Source organism: Macrosteles quadrilineatus, unplaced genomic scaffold (genome assembly GCF_028750875.1).
Source record: "Macrosteles quadrilineatus isolate MER2022 unplaced genomic scaffold, UCM_ALF_1.0 Scaffold_9__3_contigs__length_116548681, whole genome shotgun sequence".
In the NCBI taxonomy this organism is placed as follows: Eukaryota; Metazoa; Arthropoda; class Insecta; order Hemiptera; family Cicadellidae; genus Macrosteles; species Macrosteles quadrilineatus.
Window position 1 is genome coordinate 19,901,918 of NW_026542602.1, and position 22,393 is coordinate 19,924,310.

Consider the following 22,393-nt stretch of genomic DNA (forward strand, 5'->3'; position numbering starts at 1 on the left):
CGGGTAAATGGAAATTCGCTTAGTATGCAGGTTTGCTGCGACGGGGGTATTTTAAGAGTTCTACAATGACGATTCATAACGGTTCTATGAGAAAAAAGTAAGCTGGGCTCCCCTTTGCACTCTCGTATAAACTTGCTTATGTAAGGTAAATTTTGAAATACTTTGCTTGCTAAAATACAGACTATTTCCTTTCATTTGCAAACCTAGACTACTCACCGAGGTGACGTGTGACGCCCCTCTTAGTGTCAAGTTGGTTTGAGTATCGTAAGGGCAAGCGAGCGGGTCTACTGGTCTGGAGAGAGAACTACCGCCGTGGTGGGGCAGAACCATCTCCGTGATGGCCAGACTGAGGCAGAACCTCTGGATGTAGCCGTTGGCGATGGCCAGGAACCCCATGATGGCCAGCACGTACCGCTGTGGCACACACCATCCTGGCCGAACAATCACATCTAAATTACAATGACATGTGTACTATGCTCAGACTAAAGCATATATAACCCAGACCAGACAATTTAAAGTATTTCCTTTAGATCGGTAAAATGCCATCAGTGTTCATACTCAACAGATGGCTTGACCAGATAATAAAGTAATAACTACAAAATTGTAATTTGTTAGATCCTGTTTGACCCTTGTTAACTTAACTATATCAGGAGATCCAAAATTAATTTCAACTAAACTGAACCTTCAAAATAGATTGGTTTCTACATGTAAAAACCTGACCAGTCCTTTCGCTAATTCAACAACGCTAATTACCCCCGAAGACCAAAACTCTACGGTCCACTTTGAGGAAAGAACCCCTGACCAACAAACTGTAGCACTTCACAGTGTATAGTGGTTAGGTTAAACAGATCCAAATACCACGAGAATTCAAAAACTACTGAAACAATGCATGATACAATTTTTATAGCATTTAACGCGTCCTCATACCAATGGTGTCGGTTCACTTAATGAAATTTGAACGGTCCTATCATGTTTGATTTCAGAAATGAAGTGAAATAAAAATTGGTTTACTTGAGAAACGATGCTTAATGATTGAGATGATGTGATTAAAGGAGATAAAAAATTTAATAGTATAATTAAGCATACATTTGTGGATAAGTCTACAACTTAATTTGCATCATTCGCAATATTAAAATATTCAACAAATATTGCAGGATTATTAACTTTCACCGAGTAAAATTCGGCTATCCATTATTTAGTAGATTTAAACATTAATAAACATCTATGCGAAACAATCTCACCAATATAACTAACCGCAAAATGGTCCTGGTGCATGCCTAATGTTTTCGTGGTTTTGACTCAACTCCCACAAATGCTTTTACACAAACTCGATGAATTGTAGTATCCCTATGGTAGAACCAGAATTCTTGGTAATCTCACATGGTCTTAAGTTAAAGGTTGTTTTGCAACAAAGTCTTTCGTGAGGTTAATATATTTAACAATGGTGCAATTTACGTAAGAAATATATTCTTAAATTATCAGTATTGTTGATATCAAGATCCTGTATGGACATATATATAATAGGTTACGTACCTTGTTCTGTCTTCAGTCTTAACTTAGTCTGTGGATGACTAGTTTCGGGTACAAAGACCCATTATCAAATCCTTATTCAAAACGTCATATTGAATATGGTCAAATATCCGACGTAAGTCTTCATCAATATATACATGCAGGTTGACGACACATAAAATTTACAAATTTGAAAAACAAAAGTTACAAATACATTTACGATAGGCCGGCCACATTGAATACGTGACAAACCGAGACAGGTTACACGGCGGACACGACAAACCGCCTGTATGGCGGCAAAGCGTCCTGTATGGACGCTTTCAACAGATCTAAAGAAATAATAGCTATGAGAATAACACTGCAAAAGGAAACAGCGATCAGGGACATCCTTTGACAGGTTCAATGTACGGCTGCAACGGACTAAATAGAATACTAACTGATTTGTGTATTTTGTAACCAAGTTATTTTTAAAAATACGTTAGTTTATTCTGAAGCTCTTTATTAAACTATTTGGTGTTAAGTTGGGGGAGCTTTCCAGCGTTCTCGAGCGAGATGTCTACCATGGATTGTTTTCTTGAGTTCGATATATAGCTCAATTGCTGAGATGGTCGCGGTTTTCATTGTTAAGAAATAGTAACGATTGGCGGATGTTAGATCCAGTCGGCAAGGACTGACCATCGATGTATAATAACTCTTTATAGTTAGTTATTATAAATATAAATTAGTTTATAGGGAGTTATTATACATCGATGGGACTGACCTGAGGCGGATCCCTTACAATCACACGCAACATTTGTTTACACTCTAAATAACAAATAAGTGCGCCTCACTAGTCACTGTGACTAAAGCATTATCCTAATAGGATTTCTAGTCACAAAGTGCTGGCTAAATTTGAAAAGTGTGTTTAACAAACTCTGTATGATTATGTTCCAAGAAGTGTGCAAACTCTGACACAAGCTGTCCGAATGAACGCTGAATGCAACACTTACGATGAATAATGCAAGAGCAAACCAAGGCTTTTATGTTGTGGTTCTGAGTACTCCCTAGTTGTTCAAAGAAACCCTTACACTATTACCACGAATGCAATATTGTGCCACTAATATATATGTTAAATCTATGTACTATCATAGTTAGTATGTATACCTTCAAAACCAGTTCAACTGTTTTATTTTATTTTTTTTTTTTAAACATAAATCTAGTTTCTTTAACCAAATCTTAATACAACAAAAAGATTTTTAGCTTTTAATTTTCTTAGCTGACCCTAACAGCTCATGGTGGCCTTTAACCTAGACGATCCTCTCATACACTTATGGTACTGTTGTATAACGTTGTTTCTATCAAATATTTCTTTGATTTTTCCTAAAGGGTTAAACTAATTTTATTTTTAAGCATGTACAAATTGAAGAAAAACTTGATGTAATCGACCACACCCACCCCCTCTTTCCCCCTTTCTATCCCCTCGTTTCTCTTCTCTAGACAATGTTAAACTTCAAATAACAATGGCTTTGTTTCCGAATATTAGTTACTTTTTACAGTTATTTCATCATTATTAATGTTAAATCATTTCATAACCTAACAGTAAGGATTTAACCAGTTAGTTAACTCCGGGTTGTTTCAATTTACTTAAAGCAAGTGAAAACTCAATGGTCATTCCGTGGAGCGTGAACAATGAGATAGCCGGAACTACTCACAACAATACAAAATGGCACCAAATCTGCTTACTGTATCCGCCTGTGCCGGAACTAGAGAGAGAAAGAAGAAAGTTCCACGGCTCGACTGAAGCGAAATGTGTTCTGGAACTTTCCGTTGATGTGTTCAACTTCCTTTCGATCCACCCCATAAAGTTTCAGCACCAGGTATATTCGCAGGTAAAGTGTTTATTATTTTGTGAAATATTCTAAGTGAATTTCTTTGTTTGTTTGCTGTTCAACGTTGTAAGAAGGAAGTGTTGAATTAGTTTCAGTACTTGTATGTGTGTTTCAACACATATACGTGTTAAGTTAGCCAAGAAAACATTTCACTGAGAGGAAACGTTAATTTTAAGTGTGAAAGATATTTAATTTTATGAGTAAACTAGTAGGGTAAATTAGTAGGGTACATTAACTTTTCTAAATCTATACTTATTTAATACGCAAGCAGATTTTTTGTGACAATTACTCCTCCGAAACTACTGAACCGATTGTCATGTTTTTGGTGTCATTGGAAAGAGCGTAGCGTGAAGTTGTGCAGGAAACTTTCTTTTTAGGGAAATAATGAGAGAGTGAGGCCCTGGAGCCCTTTAAAGTTTCGTATTTCCCCATAAGGATAACATAGGAGATAATTTTTATTTACAGAAACATATGTTTGTTATTTGAACATAGTCAAAGTCTACTACATAATAATTGCTGTGTATTATGACTGTTGATGTATACTACATTTCAATTTAAGGATTGTATACCTTAATGTTTATTCATAATGGATCTTACTACTTTATTTTAATTCTGGGAATAGTAAAATTTAGTTGAGATTAAGTTACCATGATTTAGAAAACTTTGCTATAATAATCTATGTATTTAAAATCACAAATCTTTGACATTATTTATTTTAAACAAAACAGATGATCGACAAATCAAACAAATCATGTACTTCAAGTGAATAATGTTGTTACACAAAAATAGGTTACACAACCAATAACTTGATTCTTTTTTACTTGTGGGTGTATTTTAAGTTTGCAGTTATGAAATCACCAAGCCAAGTAAATTTAATTAAATATCAGCACTGTTCTTACCCAGACCAATTTCAGTCATGAGCAACTATATTATGTTGTTTTAAGTAAGGCTATGTCTTATAATGGGTTACACATATTCATTATTGTACATTTTAACGAGGGTTAATCTTCCTGAAGGTAACTTCAAGACTAAAATCGTAGTATTCATGGAAGTGCTTTTATGGTTAAAATATTGTTTTTTTAGTGTTTATTTTAAAAGTGTTTTCTTCAAGCAGCATCTTTATGACCCTCAAAATATGCCACATAGCAGGTTCTACATAGGCCTATTGATTTGATATGATAAAAAGTTTTGTTACATGTATTTTTAAAAATCTTTAAAAATAACTACCCTATAACATACTTGAACACTTATTAATTTACTAAATAAAATACAAATACAGCTAGAAAATGGTTGGACTGCTTCTCTTCTAAGGATTTATTATTACTGTTTTTAATTTTTGACGTTGAGCCAACATATAAGTAACACGATGAATTTGTTTTCCAAATTCATATGTAATTTTGCGGGGCATTGAGCCGCACAGGTTCACAAGTTACTTTTAAAGTTAATAAACATGTTTCTGATACTTACGAGTTTGAAGTTAAGTCTTCGATCACTACTAATCATTCATGATTCTATAAAGGTCTGATATTTAGAAAAAAAAAACATAATTGCCTATGCATTTTATGGGTCAAATCATGCATCGCTGCACAAAACAACTATAGGTGGATTTTCTACAGAAATACTATTTTCTCACATAACAAAACACGTTCAAAGCTCATGAAATTGTGTTTTTCATAAAATTATACATAATATATATTCGAATTTTAAATATAATTAATAAAATCCACCTAGTACATTTTGAGTTTTGAGTGAGATTGTTTCTAATTTAGAACATTAAATTGTTTCACAAGAAATTCCCTACCTTGAAATTTTGCAGAAGACATCCTGTTCGACTTACACCTTGGTTCGCCAACAACTGGAAGCGAACTAACTAGTGAGATAACGGACAACGTGTGGACATTAAATAATACTTTCACGGACGACATCGGAATGAATGACGAGCTTCTGAAACTGACCGGGGTCTTAGACCGGTATTGTGGTAGGAGTAGCTCGGGGCTCTTCTTGCTTAGAAATTTATAAATGAATTTGAATTGTGTAAACTTTCCTCTAACATAAGTTATTACTTTCATAATCTTAATTATCAACGTCTTTAAATATTGCTCGTTTTTTAATGATTCCCGAGTGTTTTCTACTCTAGCAGTATATAGTTGGAGATAATCAAAAACGCTTTGAAGAAAAATTTATTTCTAACTCTTCTAAGTTTGCAGATATGCCTGGATCGAATACATCACTCTTGCACCCAAGTTCGAGACGTTAAGCCACTAGACCAATGATAAACCCGGCTTTATGTAATAAACCCATTGTAAAATCCGTAAATATTTGAATTTGCCATGTTTAAAAAGATGTTTAAAGTTAACAACTTAAACTCTTATATTTCAGATATATTATAATATGTCAAGTTTATTAAGAAACTTTCTTGAGGTAACATTGTTAATACACACCAAAAAGCGTTAAGATAAACGTAACGTAATCCCCCATACGTTACGCTTATCAACGCTTTTTGGATGTGGAAAGCGAAAAGGGACCTCTTGTCGGAGTTGCAAAATTTTCAGTACGGCCAATATAAGTAATTAAGGTCAAAAATATAGAATTTTGGATTTTTATTGATTGTTATACCTCATTTAACATAGAACAGGACAGTATCGGTTAATCTAGCGAATTGAAGAAAAAAAAGGTCGAAATAAATCATTTAGTTAGCCTCTGCACTTTCTGAGAAAAAGTACCTCTTGTCGCTCAATGTTGTTTCGCCATAACGACAAGAGGTCCCATGTCTAATATTTACTTTTTAAACAGATTTTAGTCCAAAAACTAATTGTCCCGCGTTCTAGTGGAAATTTAGAGGTCAACGACAAAGTTCAGTTAACGGAGAACAAAATATCTCACAAATTTTGCGGTCCCGCCAAGAGGTACCTTTTCTTATCTTATAGGGAAATAACATAGGACCGACAAGAGGTCCCTTTTCTGAAATGCTATTTTTACGACATGCTTCAATAAAACAATTATTTAAATGAAAACTACCGTGAGTTAAGACAAACATTTGTATTGCTTCCAAAGAGGACATTATAAACTTTCCTTTGATACCAAAATCGTTTCTTAAATACGAAAAACACCGTTTTTAACCGTATTTGAAATTTTCAAATCAGTTTTTCTTAAAATGACCCTTTTCTATAACAAAATTCCAAAGTTCTATAACTTTAACAAAAAAATTATACATGCGTGGGACTTTCACCAATTGATTCGGAATTTAATAAAGAATGCAAATATATATATAACCCAAAATCGAAAATTCCCGACAAGAGGTCCCTATTCGCTTTCCACATCACCTTTATTAATAATGAATCAGATAATTAATAGACTTTTGCTTCTCACGACTAGGTAAGTAGTGAATTAAATTTTTGCTGATACGTTTTGTAAAAGTGAATTTATAAAGGCTTGAATTATTTATTAATATCTACATGCTTTCTGTGAACTGGATTGGAAACTCATATCAGAATGTTCAACTAAACGTAAAGAAATATGAAAATGTAATTGCCACATGGAACAGTTAATTGATATTTGTTTTGTTTTCCAGTAAGAAATTTCAATAACAAATGTAAAGTCCATGTTTTGTGTTCAATCACTTTGAAACTGTTCAGTTAGTTAACTGCAAAATACAATTTGGACGCGTGTGTTTGCCTTTATTTATAAATTCATGTTCATTGGTAGATAGTAGTTTACATTGATAAAAATAACACAAATTCAAAGGGTTTGATTCTTTATTGAATGGGGAAACCATTGTTAAATAAATAAATATTAAATTAACAATGGCATACGCTTAACTTAACATGCTTCGATGAAGCTTTGTTTTTAGTTACTTGAAATATTTGACAAACGCATCTATAGTTTGGATTTTCCATCGTAATAAATAAACATCAGTTAGACTTCGTCAAATGAGCACAATTATTTTAACTACTCATTAGGCATATTTTTATGGTATCTTTTAACAAAGTTGTGTACTGTTTTCTAACTACACTACTTGATCATTTGGTGTAACAGAAGGATTTCGTTTTTTAATTAATTTGATAAACTCTATTAGTTTTTAACTTATCAATTGCATATGTCATTATTCCGATACGCATATATATAGTGTATAGTGTGATGGTACCTGTCTCCTGACCCAAGACCTGGGGATGGGGACTCGCCATTGGCCAATGGTTGGCGGCTTGGTTGAGCCACAGGTAGGAAGAGGGTCAGGAGACATGTTCCACTATACAGACTATAATGTGTGGTAGTCTATCGAAACTTGGTCTTCCAGATGTAACCACTTCGTTCAGTTGGCAAAAATGGTTGTCGACGATTGGGATGGATTGCTGCGACATTTCCGAAACACCGGCCACTGTCTTTGCCAATTAATTTGACGACGAGGTCATCTCCAGAGATCCAAGATTCTATGGCTACCTTCAGCATGAAAACCTACCATCAAGATTACGTAATATTTACTTTAGTTTTTTTCAATGCTCGTGTCACAAGTTTTCCTCTTATAATATTTGACATGAAACTGGCTAGGACCGGAGTAGCTCCAGTTTATTTTAAATTGTTTATTAGTTACTCAATAACTTTGTTTATTAGTTGGGGTCATCCAATTCCTTTAATGTTATTTCGGGTTCATCAATTACTTTATCACTAAACGTATTCCAATCAGAGTAAAACCCAATATGTTTTTTACAGTTTCGAAGAAAGGTAATATCCCTCTTAAATACACTGGTGAAACAAGTGGCAAATATGCAATTACCTGTGGAATATATCTGGCTTAATACAAAAATATTACCCGTTTTGAAAGGCCTATGTTCCAATTTGGTAGATGTTTAATTTCTTCCAGTAAGATATCACAACCTTTCGTCAAGGACTACAAATTCATAACAGTTCCGACAAGCTGTTAACAAATTCGTATTGACCGGTTTACTAATTGGGTAGCAAATCGTTATGGTAAATTATGTAGTCTAAACACTAATTGCCATGACATACGGAAGTAATATTAGTAATTAATTTTCTCATGCATAAAAATTAATAAATAATTCTATGATATAGGAGAGTTTTTCAAAGGGATAATACTGTATTATGTTTATAATTCTGTAAATATTAACATAGATTGTAGGTTCATAAGAAAACAACGTATGTTAACAAACAAGTTTTAGACGTTTCCCTACTTTTAACTTACAATATTTGTAGTTTTCTGTCGGATAATTATTAATTGTGCAAAATATCAGGAGTGCTGCAATATCATGTGATCTAATACATAGAGCACAGTGACATTAACTGAAAAATATTGATTATAAGTGTCAATTCACAATTTTATTGTTGTACAAATATAAAAATATGTTTTCAAAATAACTAAAACAATATTACCTTCATTGTGGCGTTATTTAAATTTGACAAACTCAGAAAAACGTCTTATATAGTAATAATTAATAATAATAGTAATAATTATAATTATATAATCGCAAACGCTTTGAAGAAAAAAATGGTTCTAACTCTTCTAAGTTTGTAGATGTGCTGTGATCGAATATATCACTCTTGCACCCAAGTCCGAGGTGTTAAGCCACTAGACCAATGATGATAAACCCGACTTTTTCTTCTGTAAACTGCCTTAATAAGGTTATTTAATAATAAGGTACATTATTAAGGTACATAATAAGGTTCATTGTAATATAATCAATACGGGATTTTTAGACGCTCAAACCTGTTAAAAGGCATGGATTTGTTTTAAAATTTAACAGCAATCGCTTAAATATATTTGACTTAAAAATGGTTGGGGCCAAGAAACAAATTTCTAGATAATTTAAGCCACTTAATAAAGCATAAAGTGGTAATATTGACCTTAAAAAAATCAAATATTTATCCAGTTGTGGCTTGGATTTAAACAAACACGGTGGTAATTGAAAATTACAATCGTCACAAACCTAATATCTTGTCTGCAAGACTATTATTTATAACAGTGTATTTTAACGGTGTTGGTATACATATTAATATACATCACATTCGTTTTTGTTTTTCTGTTCTAGCTTAATCCCTACTATAAATAATTCAGATTTATATTTTACATCTCAACATTTTGAGATAACATAGTCACTTTACTATGTTAAACGTAAATCTGGAACATGCAGATTTACTGTTATTGCATGTTTAGTGTTTAACTATAGGAATTAAACTTTGGATACGGGACTGTGAATTCCAATATTAGCCAGGAAGAAAACAAATGTAGTTAATGGCCAAATTATGTTATTCTTTTCAGCTATAGAAAAACATCTAGCAAAATCTCCACACAAGTTTGGTTGAATAAACAAAATGGAATAAACATTTGAGGATTGCTGAAATTCTCTAGACAAATGTTGTTTTCTTTAACCCTATTATGACACAAACAAGAATAAAGCCTGGTTACCATTATATTAATATAATAATTATCTCTATACACGTTTTCCACAGCACTTCCTACCTCTACGTTTCCTTCCGGGCGCAGAGAAAAATATGAAATCCTGAAAGTCTTCTCCTGGGTCCCCCGGCGGCCCCAGGATCACCATAGGTTCGTACTCCACTCGGTCGTGGTCCATGGTAGACTGATGATCACCCGGGACTTCAGTACACCAGGTACAAGACAAGGCTACACGAGTATATAGATTACTGTGAATGAGCCAATCCTTTAACCTTGCCCTCGGCAGTTAGTCGCGACCTGGCTCCAAGATTGCAGGAAGTGTTCCGCGCTCAAGCTGCGCGCCGCGTATTTGGCGGGTAATTATGGAGGGAATGAGTCACAGAACCCATTGGAGTTTGGAGATGCCTTTGGAATCCAACCTTCCAGTGTATTGTTTAGCCTCTCCGTTTGAATTATTATTGTGTTACGTGGTATAGTTGTTGTTAGAGATCCTTTGAACAGTTTTGTGGTAGGAGCGATTTCATTGAGTCTTCGGTAATCGCGAAAGTTTACATTCTCTGTCCAAGTCTTCCAGAATAGAATATGTTTCCACCTTAGTATTTTGTATTATTTCCTAACTCTCCGTCATTTACTCTAGAGGAAAAATGAAAACCGTGGTAAAAACTTTGGTTTTAGCATTTCTCACATAGACAGAGGTTACTATCCGTAAGTTCAGTACTTATACAATGGTATAGAGCAGTGTTAGCCCTCTTTCACTAAACACTTTTAGAAACATCTAGACTTTGACAAACGTTTACCTATACCCAGTTTCTTCAACTCGACCCAAAGTTCAATAACCCTAAAATTACTCCCAACCTCAGTAATTAAGATAACGTAATTCCGTTAATGATATGACCACATTACTTCGTCCCTTCGCTATGGAGGTGAAGGTTCCGAAGTCCATTGCAAAACGTCATTTCGATTCCAAGAAGTGGGGTTTACCACCACAAAATGCGGTCATTACAAAGTATTGCTTCGTGGGATGGATTGTCATTATTTTTTATCGCAACCTCTCTATTCTGAGTGACGGGATTGTTAGTGTGAAGAAGTATCTGAAATTCCCATCGATGGCCGTGCCACTTATTTTTATTTCAAAAGTAATAGCTGTAAGTAGGATTTGACATCGTAAAATACATTTAATACCTCACACTATTTTAGCTGTTTGTTTTAACACACGCTGTAGGAGAGGTAGAAACTTAATTTCATTGAAATACATTTTTAAGAAAAACTTTACTGGGCAATATCCTTATCAGTGTCGCTTTATGCGTGGAACGTAAGTTATAAAATACATAATGTGACTTCACCTACACAAACTATCATTTTCACTTAAAATATAGATTTATTGCCGAAGAAAAATCATTATGTCATTAAGATATTTTAATAGGTTTTTTACAGAGGACCAAAAGAAAAATAAATACTGAAATACCTAAATTACAGAAACGAAAATGTATTAACTGTAATTACGCAAATTATTTTGTGCGTTATTAAAATTGCTTAAGAGAAAGGAAATAATAACAATGATGCAAATATCCATTAGCATGAAAACTAAACACGCCTATCTGCTGACACCTTTTGATTAACAAGCCAATTTGGATTATTTTTTTAACTTTCATTACAGAATAAGGATTAATAGATACATGACAATGACAATAAGATAAAATCACTAAGGTTGACTAGCAGTTCAAGTTCCCTTATTATCTGCATTATTAATAAAACGAGTTGAATTCAGTTTGTGCCAATGTTTTAGTCCTTTTAGCGAATTTCCCTATAGGGAAGTAGCTATTACCGTAGGTCTCATGGTAAGACTTAGGCCCGGGACCGATTTACTTTTTCATTTTAATGTCCCCAGAGGCCAAAAACACCATTCGTTCAAATTTTTATATATGTATATATATATATAGATTTATATATATATATATATAGATTTATATATATATATATATATATATATATATGTGTGTGTGTGTGTCCGTGAACACGATAACTTGAGTAATTTTTATCCGATTTTGATGAAATTTGGTTTGAAGGTGTAAGGCAGGATAAACTTGAATGAGTTCGCGATCCAGCATGATCGGACCATGGGAACAGGGTTTTATGGGGGGTTTTATGGGGTAAAAATTGGTTTTTCTCACTTCTTACCCTCAAAACACAAAATTTCCCAATTTTTCTCTAAACCTTCTTAAAGAGCTTAAAAAACAAACAATTCAGTATATCAAAGTGTTTTTGTACAGTTATTGGTTACGGAGAAAACTAAAAAAATGGTAAATTTAAAATTCCCATGTTATTCTTATGGAGAATGTTGTAAAATGTTGTAGTTTGCTTGTTTATGGATATATTTTGATCAAAATTGGCAAATTTATTTATTTTATAGTAAGCTATCAATATTTTACTAAAAACACACTACTTTATTAGTTTCCTTGTAGCAGCAAACCCAGGTACTCGTTAAACCTAATGTTATTTAAATAGATCAATTGAAAATCAATTCGACCAAATGGAAATTCGCTTAGACGGCAGGTTTGCTGCGGCGGGGGTATTACTTTATCATTCCTTTTAAAACTTTAAGTTCAATCACTTAAACTATATTACTAAAATATAATAATCTAAATGAATATAATTCCTCATTATTTATAAAGCCTGTACTCAATAATTGTTACACATCAAATTAACAAACGCAAAAATATTGTTATAAATCAATTCAATGTTCCGAGAACCACGCAAACCTCAAGCCCTCAACATTCAACGTTTTAGAACAGGCTTTATACAGTAGGCTAGATTGTAATACTTTGTGTGAATGACTCATAAACCACTGTTTTGGAATATTTAAATGAGTTGTTAAATTTAGCTGTATAGATAATATTTCAAGTGGAAATAACAGTCTTGTAGCCTACCTTCAACTAGGTAATAACAAACAGATAAGAATATTTCAGAACATAAAAATAATCTTAAGACGTTTTAGAGGGGTGTAAATTTCTGCTAGCTAAATATGAATGCTTGCATTAAAAGTAATTAAAAACTAAAAAAAATTTAAGGTATCAGTTATTGTCAAGTAATAAATTCATACGTTATATGTTTGGTATTTTTCAATATTTTCTCGAGTTGAAGGTTCAGACTTTATAAAAGGGACTAATTTTGTAGTTCGCAATTTATTATATCATCCTAGAGTAATGGGTGATTAGTCAAATGGACTTATTATTTTGGTTTCTTTCTTTGCTCTTTCAGCATTGAAAAATCACTGAATGAGTATCATTTATTAACATGCTGCACAAATGATTCTTTAGAGACTCTTTCTCTACGAACAAAATTAATATATAGATGTAATTTCAACATATTCTTCCAAAGGCTGTTCTATTCATTTTAATCTTTTTTGTGTGTTTCTACGCCAGTGGTATTTTTACGTTATGAAAGGGAACGGTCCAAACCCTGGTCTTGTTACTACCTAACGTCGACCTTTTTGTTAGATAGCATCATTAATTCAATTTAATAGGCCTAATATAATCATTTTACTTTCAAAAACTGTACAGTTATTTACATGGATACATGGATTGGATTTATGGATAATTACATGGATGGTCCTGTCGTTCGTTTTGTTGTTGTGTCTGTTGTTATTTCGGTTGATGTTGTCATTGCTACTTCTATTGTTGTCGGTTCATTGTTGCAAGTCTTTGTCCAGTGCACAAGGCCAAGGTGCGAGTTTTGATGAAGGTTTTTATCGTCTCACATTCATTGAACTCCTAGCTCATGTATTCGCCTGTTGTTTGCGGAAAAAGTCCAAGGAAGAAAGCAAAAAATTAAGTACTTTAGCTCACGGATGCTGGAAACATAGTACCTTTTTGTTCATTCAAGGTTTCATAATAATCTCTTCATACTGGGTTCATACTTGAATGCGGTTACCTTATAAAACATGATGATAAGATTAAAAACAAATGTTACGTAGGTGCGTAAATTGCCCAACGTAAACATTAAGTAGGCCTTCATGATTGCTAAGCGATGATTATAGTTTTTTTATAGTTTTAAATTGACATTTGGCGAATGTTTCTTTAAATATACTTGCTTTATTTATTACTCTCAATATATGCGTGATATCAAAGATTGACTGTTTAAATATTAACTAACTGGATAAGGTACTAAAGTATCAATATTTTAAGGTGGAATCAATACATAATTGTTATCAATGCATAACAAATATATTCCAACTATAAAGAGTTACTTATTTAATTAGTTTAAATTCACTTGTTAATGAACTGAAAAATGTTCATGCAACTTTGTAATATCATCTAATAAAGATTGAAATAAATTACTTTTTTAAATTTCAGTATAGTTATCATAATGCAATTTAAACTATATTACTAAAAACCGTACAATGTACACTAACCACTAAGCATTCTTGAAAATTGGAAATTAGAGAAAGTGTGGTAAGAGGTTTACAGTGCTTTTTTCTTTTAGCTGTGGCAACTGCTTGGGAAGAAATTATAAATTTATTTAATGAAAAGAGAATATACGCATGTTCTGATGAGACATTTTGCATTATATTTTATTTATTTTTAATGCTAGTTAACTTTAAAATTAGTATAAGTTCGATTTAAAAGAGTCTCGCAGAACATGGAAGTGGCATTTCATTATAATGAAAGTGGAAACGAAATCTGGAATCGAAAAAAAATACTAGCTCAAAAAGAAATTTTTAATTTGGGATAAAAAACATGTTAAAATTTTCATATTCAGCCGGTAAAAAATCAAAATTTAATGATTTATTAAATCGTTTAATAATTAATTCTGTACTAGCCTCCTGCAGGTTGGTACTTAGTGAAGGGGAATACAACAGATATTGCAAATAAAACTTATAACCAGGAAAACATCATTTACTTTCCTCCTTTAATAACCTTTGTGAATTTTATTGTCTCCACAGATTTGGCAACTTACATATACTACTATTCTATCTCAAAGACATGAAGGCAAACAAAAGACTTGCAGCCTAGTCTAGGATGTAATAGAGAAAGGTGAGTGGCCAGTCTAGGTAATCTAGAGTCCAGACTATAACCTTGGATGACCTTGATTATACGTAGCCTTGACCTTGCTGAGGTTCGCGTGATACTACTGCATACTGCTGACCTGGATACACACACACTTACACCATACACTTACACACGCACACGCATATCACACAAGACCTGACGGCCTCGCGTATCAGTTCCGACATGGCATTACTAGAATTATGACAGGTTCTGGTAATTCTTTATGAGGATAAAAACATAACCTTACAAAGTAGTTTTTCTAGTAACTTTGTACAAGTACATTTACAGGAATATGTGGTTTTAAAAATTAATATATTAGCTAACTAAATAGACTTTTCCAGTCAACCAGTCTTAATTCCTAACTATACGTTTGTCACTCTGATCTGAAAATATTTTCATTTTTGCGTCAGTTATATACTAATCGTTAAATGTTTAGGATCATATCTGATTCGACGATAAGAAAAAAAGAAATGTGAACAAACCTTGTCCATTTTTTACTAATTTTAAGTAATCAATGGGCTACTAGTTTCAAGTCGAGTGGCATACTTGTCACATCTGACAACACTATTGCACATCTGAGGGTTGGACTATTGATTTTTTAAAGTCTCCATAACTAAACACACCTATCATGACAAGGGAATGTGAAAATCTTCAACGAAATTAAGGTCAATAGTTCAAGTTTAAACGGTTGTTAAGAAATTAGAAAATTAAAACGGTTAATAGAAAATTATGTGCTTATGACGATGTCATTTTCATAACCTAGTAGTGCATTGACCACTTCAAAATACACAAGACAGACAAGGTGTGTAAAGTTTGTTTATAGATTTATGTTAACGTTATATATAGTTATTCCATCAGCCTTGGTGGCACGAATTTTTTAAACCAAAATTAATTACTTGTACATGTACACGTACATGTAGTTAGTTACATGTATGTGTACATGTAGTTAGATTGGAGTTGGAAATAATTTTCATGGAAAAATACACGGGGCTGTAAACCTATACGATTGGGCTAAAGACCACATTCATTGATAACAAATTGCTGACCTTTCTTATCAAACAATTAACTTGCCTGACGGTCAATGTTAAACTGTGTGACTGATCAAATCACTGGCGCCGAATCAAAGATCATACTTTTGGTTGGCAAAAAATATACTTAAGAGAATATAAGCTAAAAGACGAGAACTTTTTAATGATATGATATTGTTTCGTTACCCAATTAGTTTCAGGGTAGACTGAAATAAATGAGACAGTAAGCTATACCGTGGAAAACAAACTGTGAATAAGTAATGAGATTAAAATTTGTATATAAGGAATGAATTGGAATGCGATATCCAAATGTATCAGTCAGAGCATACCAATTACATATAATGTAAACTAGACACAGATAAAAATTTGTAAAGAGCAAATTTTCTAAAAGCAAGTACCCATGAAACATGTCAATTTCATATTTTGTTATTGCATATCTGTAATCTTTAATTTTCTAAAAATTTGTTTAAATTTTAATACATTATAATTCATAAGTGAGGCCTATCTTAAATTATTGTTTATTATTTTTTTTAGTTTGACTAAATAGAACACAGGTTTGGTATATATTGTACAACATAGGGCATATATATTGTAAAATTGTGTAATATAATTTTATGTAAGTACTTTATGTTTATTTGTACTTAGGTTAAGGTCAATATTATTTATTGTGCTTTATTGTTTGCTGTTTTAAATCTCTAAGTAAAAATGAAAAATTACTGAATGTGACGTATAGTTGACTTCTAACAATATTATGTTATTTCATTCCAATACCAACTTATTATTAAAAGTAAATTAGGGAAGACACAATCAGGGTGCTTATTACTATTATTGAATTATTTATCTACATGGAAGTTAATAATGTGTTGATAAATAATATTCTACGATTGTAAAAATCATACACCACAGTCTCGTCTGATTGCTTAGATCATTATTAAAGAGTATTTACTGCTATTATTTAGTACCACTAGTATTTGGCAATATAACGTAGAACTACTAACATTAGGCCTGTAGTTTAAATACAATTACAATGAATATTTTCTGTGTCTCATTTCCGTTTTAAAACCGCATGTTAGATGACTTTGCTCTTAAGTGTTTTAATACTAAATGTTTTGTTAATAGAAATAGCTCAAGTACAAATACGTTCAGAATTACAATGAAAACGTAAAATACAAGATTTCTTGACCATTCTTATTCACAATTTTAATAGTTAATTGTAATAAAATAGTTTCTTATTAATTTTTTAACTGTTAACTGTGATAGCCGATTATGTTAGTTTAGATAAAATTTTAATGATGTACACAGAGTTACTTCATAGTCAAAGTGCATTGAATTATAGTGCATACTTGCACTAAAACACTGCTTTATCCTGTCGCTTCGATAATCGGTATCGGTTTGATCAGATCACACGGTCGATACATCGATTATTTATGCTTGCCAATTTCAACGGTTTCATTTATTGACCTTAAATTTGTCTAGGATACATTGCAATGAAAATTGTATATGGAATTATAAAAATGTGTATTATAAAAATGTGTATGCTTGTTGTTTAAGGTATAAAAGATAGTGATCCGTGATGGCAGAGAATACTAAAGAGAAAAATAAGGAGAAGGCGACTAAATATTTTCTTAAAGTTTTTCTGGTGTTTCGGAGAGTTAACTATCAACAAGACTAGTAGAACAACCAAATTTCTCCACAAGGTGATATTCAAATATACTCGTGCCACTAAAAGCGTATATCTTATTATCACTGCATGGTGAAAATCTTGAGCATATCTCAATTGGAATCGCCTTACAACCGTAGAATAACCTACATGCTTGTGCTAAATAACCTGCAGTATATATAATATGTTATATTTTACTATTTTCATGAATATATAGCTATCAAACGTACTCCTTCATGTTTCTATACTCCTTTATGTTAAAGAAAGCTGTGTTTAATATGCAGAATATTTCAAATTTCCTGCTCATCCTACAGAGATTTTATATTATATCATAGAGAATGAAATCAAACTTATATGTTATAACTCAGCCATAATGTCCACATTGGTTGGTAAATATAATTGTATATTCATCATACTCAAGAGTCGTATGCTCAAGATTTTAATTTTAACCAAATTCTCGTACCTGCATGTAAAGTATAATTTCCAACCAAAGTTTTATACTCATCAAATTATAAATCGTATTCTACGAATCAAAAGCTAGCAGGCAAAATACAGCCTACTCGTATGGATTTATTTTATGTTAAAAATTATCTTTGTTCATATAAGGCTTGGATTGAAACATAAATAAAAAGTCAAGTAGAAGAATGCTCAAGAAGATTTACAGCAGCACAGTAAAACATAGATCGTAAAACTGTTTCTTTGTTGATTTCTAAACATATTGTAGGTCTATCAGTAGTAGCTTTGGCGACTGAAACGGAGAAATAGGTAGCCTATTTCCTTGTAATTCTTTCCTCAAACTGCCTGCACGTACTGGACTTTCCGTGGCCCATAAATATTCATATTAACTTATGTAAATTTTAATACTAATCCCTTCTGCTAAAACTGTTGACATTTCCAAAGATTGTGAGTTAAATTATTCAATAGTTAGGCCTATCATGTTGTGTGGATTATATTTTCAGATGCATTACGTGCAAGTAGAATCATGGTGTAGCTTCAATTAAATCAGGTTTATAAAATGTTTTGGGTTTGAAAAAAGAAACTAATGTCCTATTGGAGTGAAAATTAATATGCATCGTTGTTAATTATTTAAATTCTGTATTAAATGGCTTTGATGGGTTTATTGGAGAGAATTCAAAATCCATAGCGGGCGTTTGATTTTAAATCACCAAGTAAGCGAATGTGCATTAAGATGTTTGGTAACACAAAAATGCAAAACAAAAAATGTAATACAGGTATTTCATATCTAGACTCGTGGATTATAAAAAAAGGAAACTAAAAAAATCCAAAAATATGTACGTAGGCCTACTTATTTTTTTGAAAAAGCAAAATTTCAAATCCACCAAAGTTTCTCACTTTTACAGGGTACCTAATGTATTTTACTGATAAGCGTGAAACTATTTGCTCACCATTCTTGATGGACGGTGGTATCCCTGCGTTCACTGCCATGTCACTGTCACCGTGTCACCAGAGGTCTACAATGACACCAACACCAACTCTGACCAGAGGCTACCAGTGACTGGTGTCGTGGTCATCCCGGGCTTATAACACTCCAACTCTGCGCGGGGGGAGAGACGATAACACTATCACTGTCACTGTACCACAGCTACACTACGAGCCTAGTTGTTTAACTTCTGTAACAATCTTCAGCCTAGGCCTATAGTTGGGTAGGTGAGGCTTGGTCTAGGTTATATAGTTAAATTCTGAAAAGTCGGTAACTTTATGGTTTGAAGCTGGGCCCAGGTGTCCTTGGGTTATATTGTCCTCGAAAAGGAAAGAGCCAATTGGAAAATGAGCTAATAAGTAATAATCCAATTTATAATACTGAAATGTATTTAATATGAAAAGCGTACCTTAGATGCATTGTTGTACAATAAAGATAATGTAAATTCAGAGTGTTTTCCGCAACCCAAATTACAATTACAATAAATAACTATTTTTAAAAACAAAAGAAGCTCATGATTAGCAGTCCTGCTGCCTTCACTTTCTTACCGATCAGTTGATTTGCATTTTTGTCTAAACGGTTTGGTGTTATTGGAACTTATTGTGAATAATATTGAACACGTTTTCTCTAAATCACAACCCATGTTTGAGATTGATAATGCACACATGGACAAAATAAGTATTACGTTATTGATTTTTTATAGTTTATAAAATCCGTATTTTCATTATTACGTACTGGAATCATACCTGAAATCGTTATTTTGCTAACTTTGTTTGGCTAAAAACGAACGAAATACTTTTGAAAGTATTCATTTCTATAACATTCACTCTTTAAGCGTGTAAAACGCCATATTGAAGCTTAATCACAATAAATACCCAATCACACTAACTGCACTTTGACTGAGCAACAATGAAGTAAAGGAAGCATGTTTGCCAACTTATGTGTGTGTTTTGTCCCTAAACAGTGGTTTTTCTATACTTTTAATTTTGGTGGCATTTAAAAATGTAAACACCCTGTACAAATGATAATGATTATAATATACCAGATAAAACAAAAACACAACAAATTCCCATAACACTACAAGTTATAATACTGAGATGTATAGACATATTTTTAATATTACTGAAAGAAACGCTTCCCATTTAGTTTGGCACTTTTATTAAAACAACGTTTACTCCAAATATAACACTTCTAGATAGTTGTGTGCTCCCCTAGCAGTCAATGTGTCCCCGGTTCAATCCAGAGGAAAATCTATTCAATCCTATTCAACCCTGGGCTTTTTGATAGTTCGAAACTGAGCCCATCTGTCGATGAATATTGTTTTTTAATGGTTACGACTATAGAAACAGCTTATCTTAAACAGTAACAAAGCGTAATCAGACATCTCACTCTACTCTACTCCCACCCTTCACTCTCATTTTGTTTTAAAATACAACTTGCGTGATTCATACAAACACAATATGATTTTACTATTTTTACTGATTTTACTTCTAAAGATAAGAATATACATAATCTACGAAATTAAGTTTGTACATTAATTAACTACTTAAATTTATGTTAGTTGACTGTGATTTAAATAAACTAATTTAACATCCCTACTTCGAAAATTTCATCATCAGGGTTTGAAACAAATTATTTTCATTGCTTGGCAATTTTCAGGCTATTTTACTATGCAATGAACTATAAATATTGGTTAACGCCATAAAATTCAACACGTAGCTTGTGCGTTTATAAAGTAATGTTGATACGTCTGGAGGAATTTGAAACTTATTGCTCGAAGTTTCCAAACTTATAGTAGCATAGGGTTTCGTACAAGAACAGATATATTCTATATACGTACACTCGAAGGGTGCTAATTATAAACAAGCCGTTAATTAGAACAATCATTGAGTTAGACACGTGTAGCTGATATTTAGACAGTTATAGAGATATATTTTCAATTTATACCTCCGGCTAATATAATAGCTGTGCCGTTTGTATTTGATTCTAAAATAGTATCTCTTAGTTGCATATTTATCTGTGCTATTTATATTATATATAACTTAAACTCCTCAATATCCATACAGCATGATAACTGTATTTTCTATTTTAATGCACCCTTAGGGACGATATCGCATGAATATTTTACAACCGAAACCATATATATTATTTTTTTATGTTATTAGTGACTTAAATCTCTAATGGATTCATATTTTGGCTGAAGACAATTATTAGTTTATTCCATACTGCATTGTAAGCTAATGAACTCCTACTTTTAAACTCAACTAACAGCATCGGATCAGCAATATTTTAATTTGTCGCATAATGCAGTTTTATTAACTAATAAGTCGCTGTTTATACATAATTAGTATAAAAACACTTTGATATTTCACCAATTTGATGAACCCCTACACACCGCATCCTTACACTGATAAAACAAATTACTAATAGGTACCTAATTTGGCTTAGTTGGGAGTATTTATAATGTTAAATGCTGTACGATCAAATATAAAATGTCAATCGCTTTTGATAAATTAAAAGCAATGTGATAATACTTCTAGCAATTAATACTCAGCGTGTTCATTTAGATGGCCGAACTGATGACGCTGAACCGAAATCGACTACGGTGATAGCCATTTACAACAATTATCTTCTTTATAAAATGGTATTTGAAGTTCAGATCTTATCAGAAACTATTAGTGTAGAGGTTAAAGGGCGCTAATGTTAGTGCCTTAGTTTGTCCTATTCGTGACGCGTATTTAATAGACTCAAAGATTTCAGATTGGAAATAATTTTGGTTGTACTTACGAAAAACAATCAATAATGGGCCCGATTTAGCTGGTTTCGAAGGATTTTTTTATGGGTGGATTGTAATTAAATCTGTATATGCTTGAAGATGCATTACGTCATTTTGAAATAATTATAATTCAGTTAACGAGTTTAAACACAAGGCTCCTGTTTTAGTTTATAATTTAGTGGTGATTTAACAGTGCAGACCTTGAAGATAAATTGCAAACAACAAATAAATCTTCTTTAAATAAATTTGATTCCAATAAAATTTGGACTTGCATTAAAAATGTTTATCACTCTAACTATTTAGTAATGACATGTTGCTCGAAATCGAGCAATTGCAAAGAAGTACTGGAGTGTTTTATAAACAAATAACTTGTTTAAAAACTAACAGTCATAATTTCCGATGATTTTAAAACAGTCAACTAAAAGATTATTAACTAATGGAAATAATCACAATTACATAACAGTCCTATTCCAGTTTAAAGGGTTAATTTATAACAATCAAAATGCCCATGGATGGGAAAAGGTAAGCTTACAATTTAAGTCAACGTAAAAAGGCTGTCAGCTTTTATAAGGGTTGTTTGAAAAAGAAACATGAATTCGACTAATTTTTAGTTTTGACGTATGTGTCCAACATAAGGTTTTGAAAAGCGCACGT

The 22,393-nt window shown here is 32.5% G+C and overlaps 1 protein-coding gene across 2 annotated transcripts in view; it reads right to left on the reverse strand.

Moving 5' to 3' along the window:
* LOC129002511 (putative inorganic phosphate cotransporter) overlaps positions 1-19,039 on the reverse strand; it is a 37,195-nt gene extending 18,156 nt beyond the window's left edge. The window contains exons 1-2 of one of the 2 annotated variants that reach the window (XM_054430371.1): positions 18,929-19,039; positions 217-431 (exon numbers count right to left, since the gene is read on the reverse strand). In XM_054430371.1, coding sequence (XP_054286346.1) covers positions 217-431; positions 18,929-18,968 — 255 coding nt within the window. In that variant the 5' untranslated portion in view covers positions 18,969-19,039. Of the gene's footprint in view, positions 1-216; positions 432-9,849; positions 9,934-18,928 lie in introns of those variants that run through there. The other variant, XM_054430372.1, reaches the window with a different exon arrangement.
* Between the last annotated feature and the right edge of the window lie 3,354 nt (positions 19,040-22,393).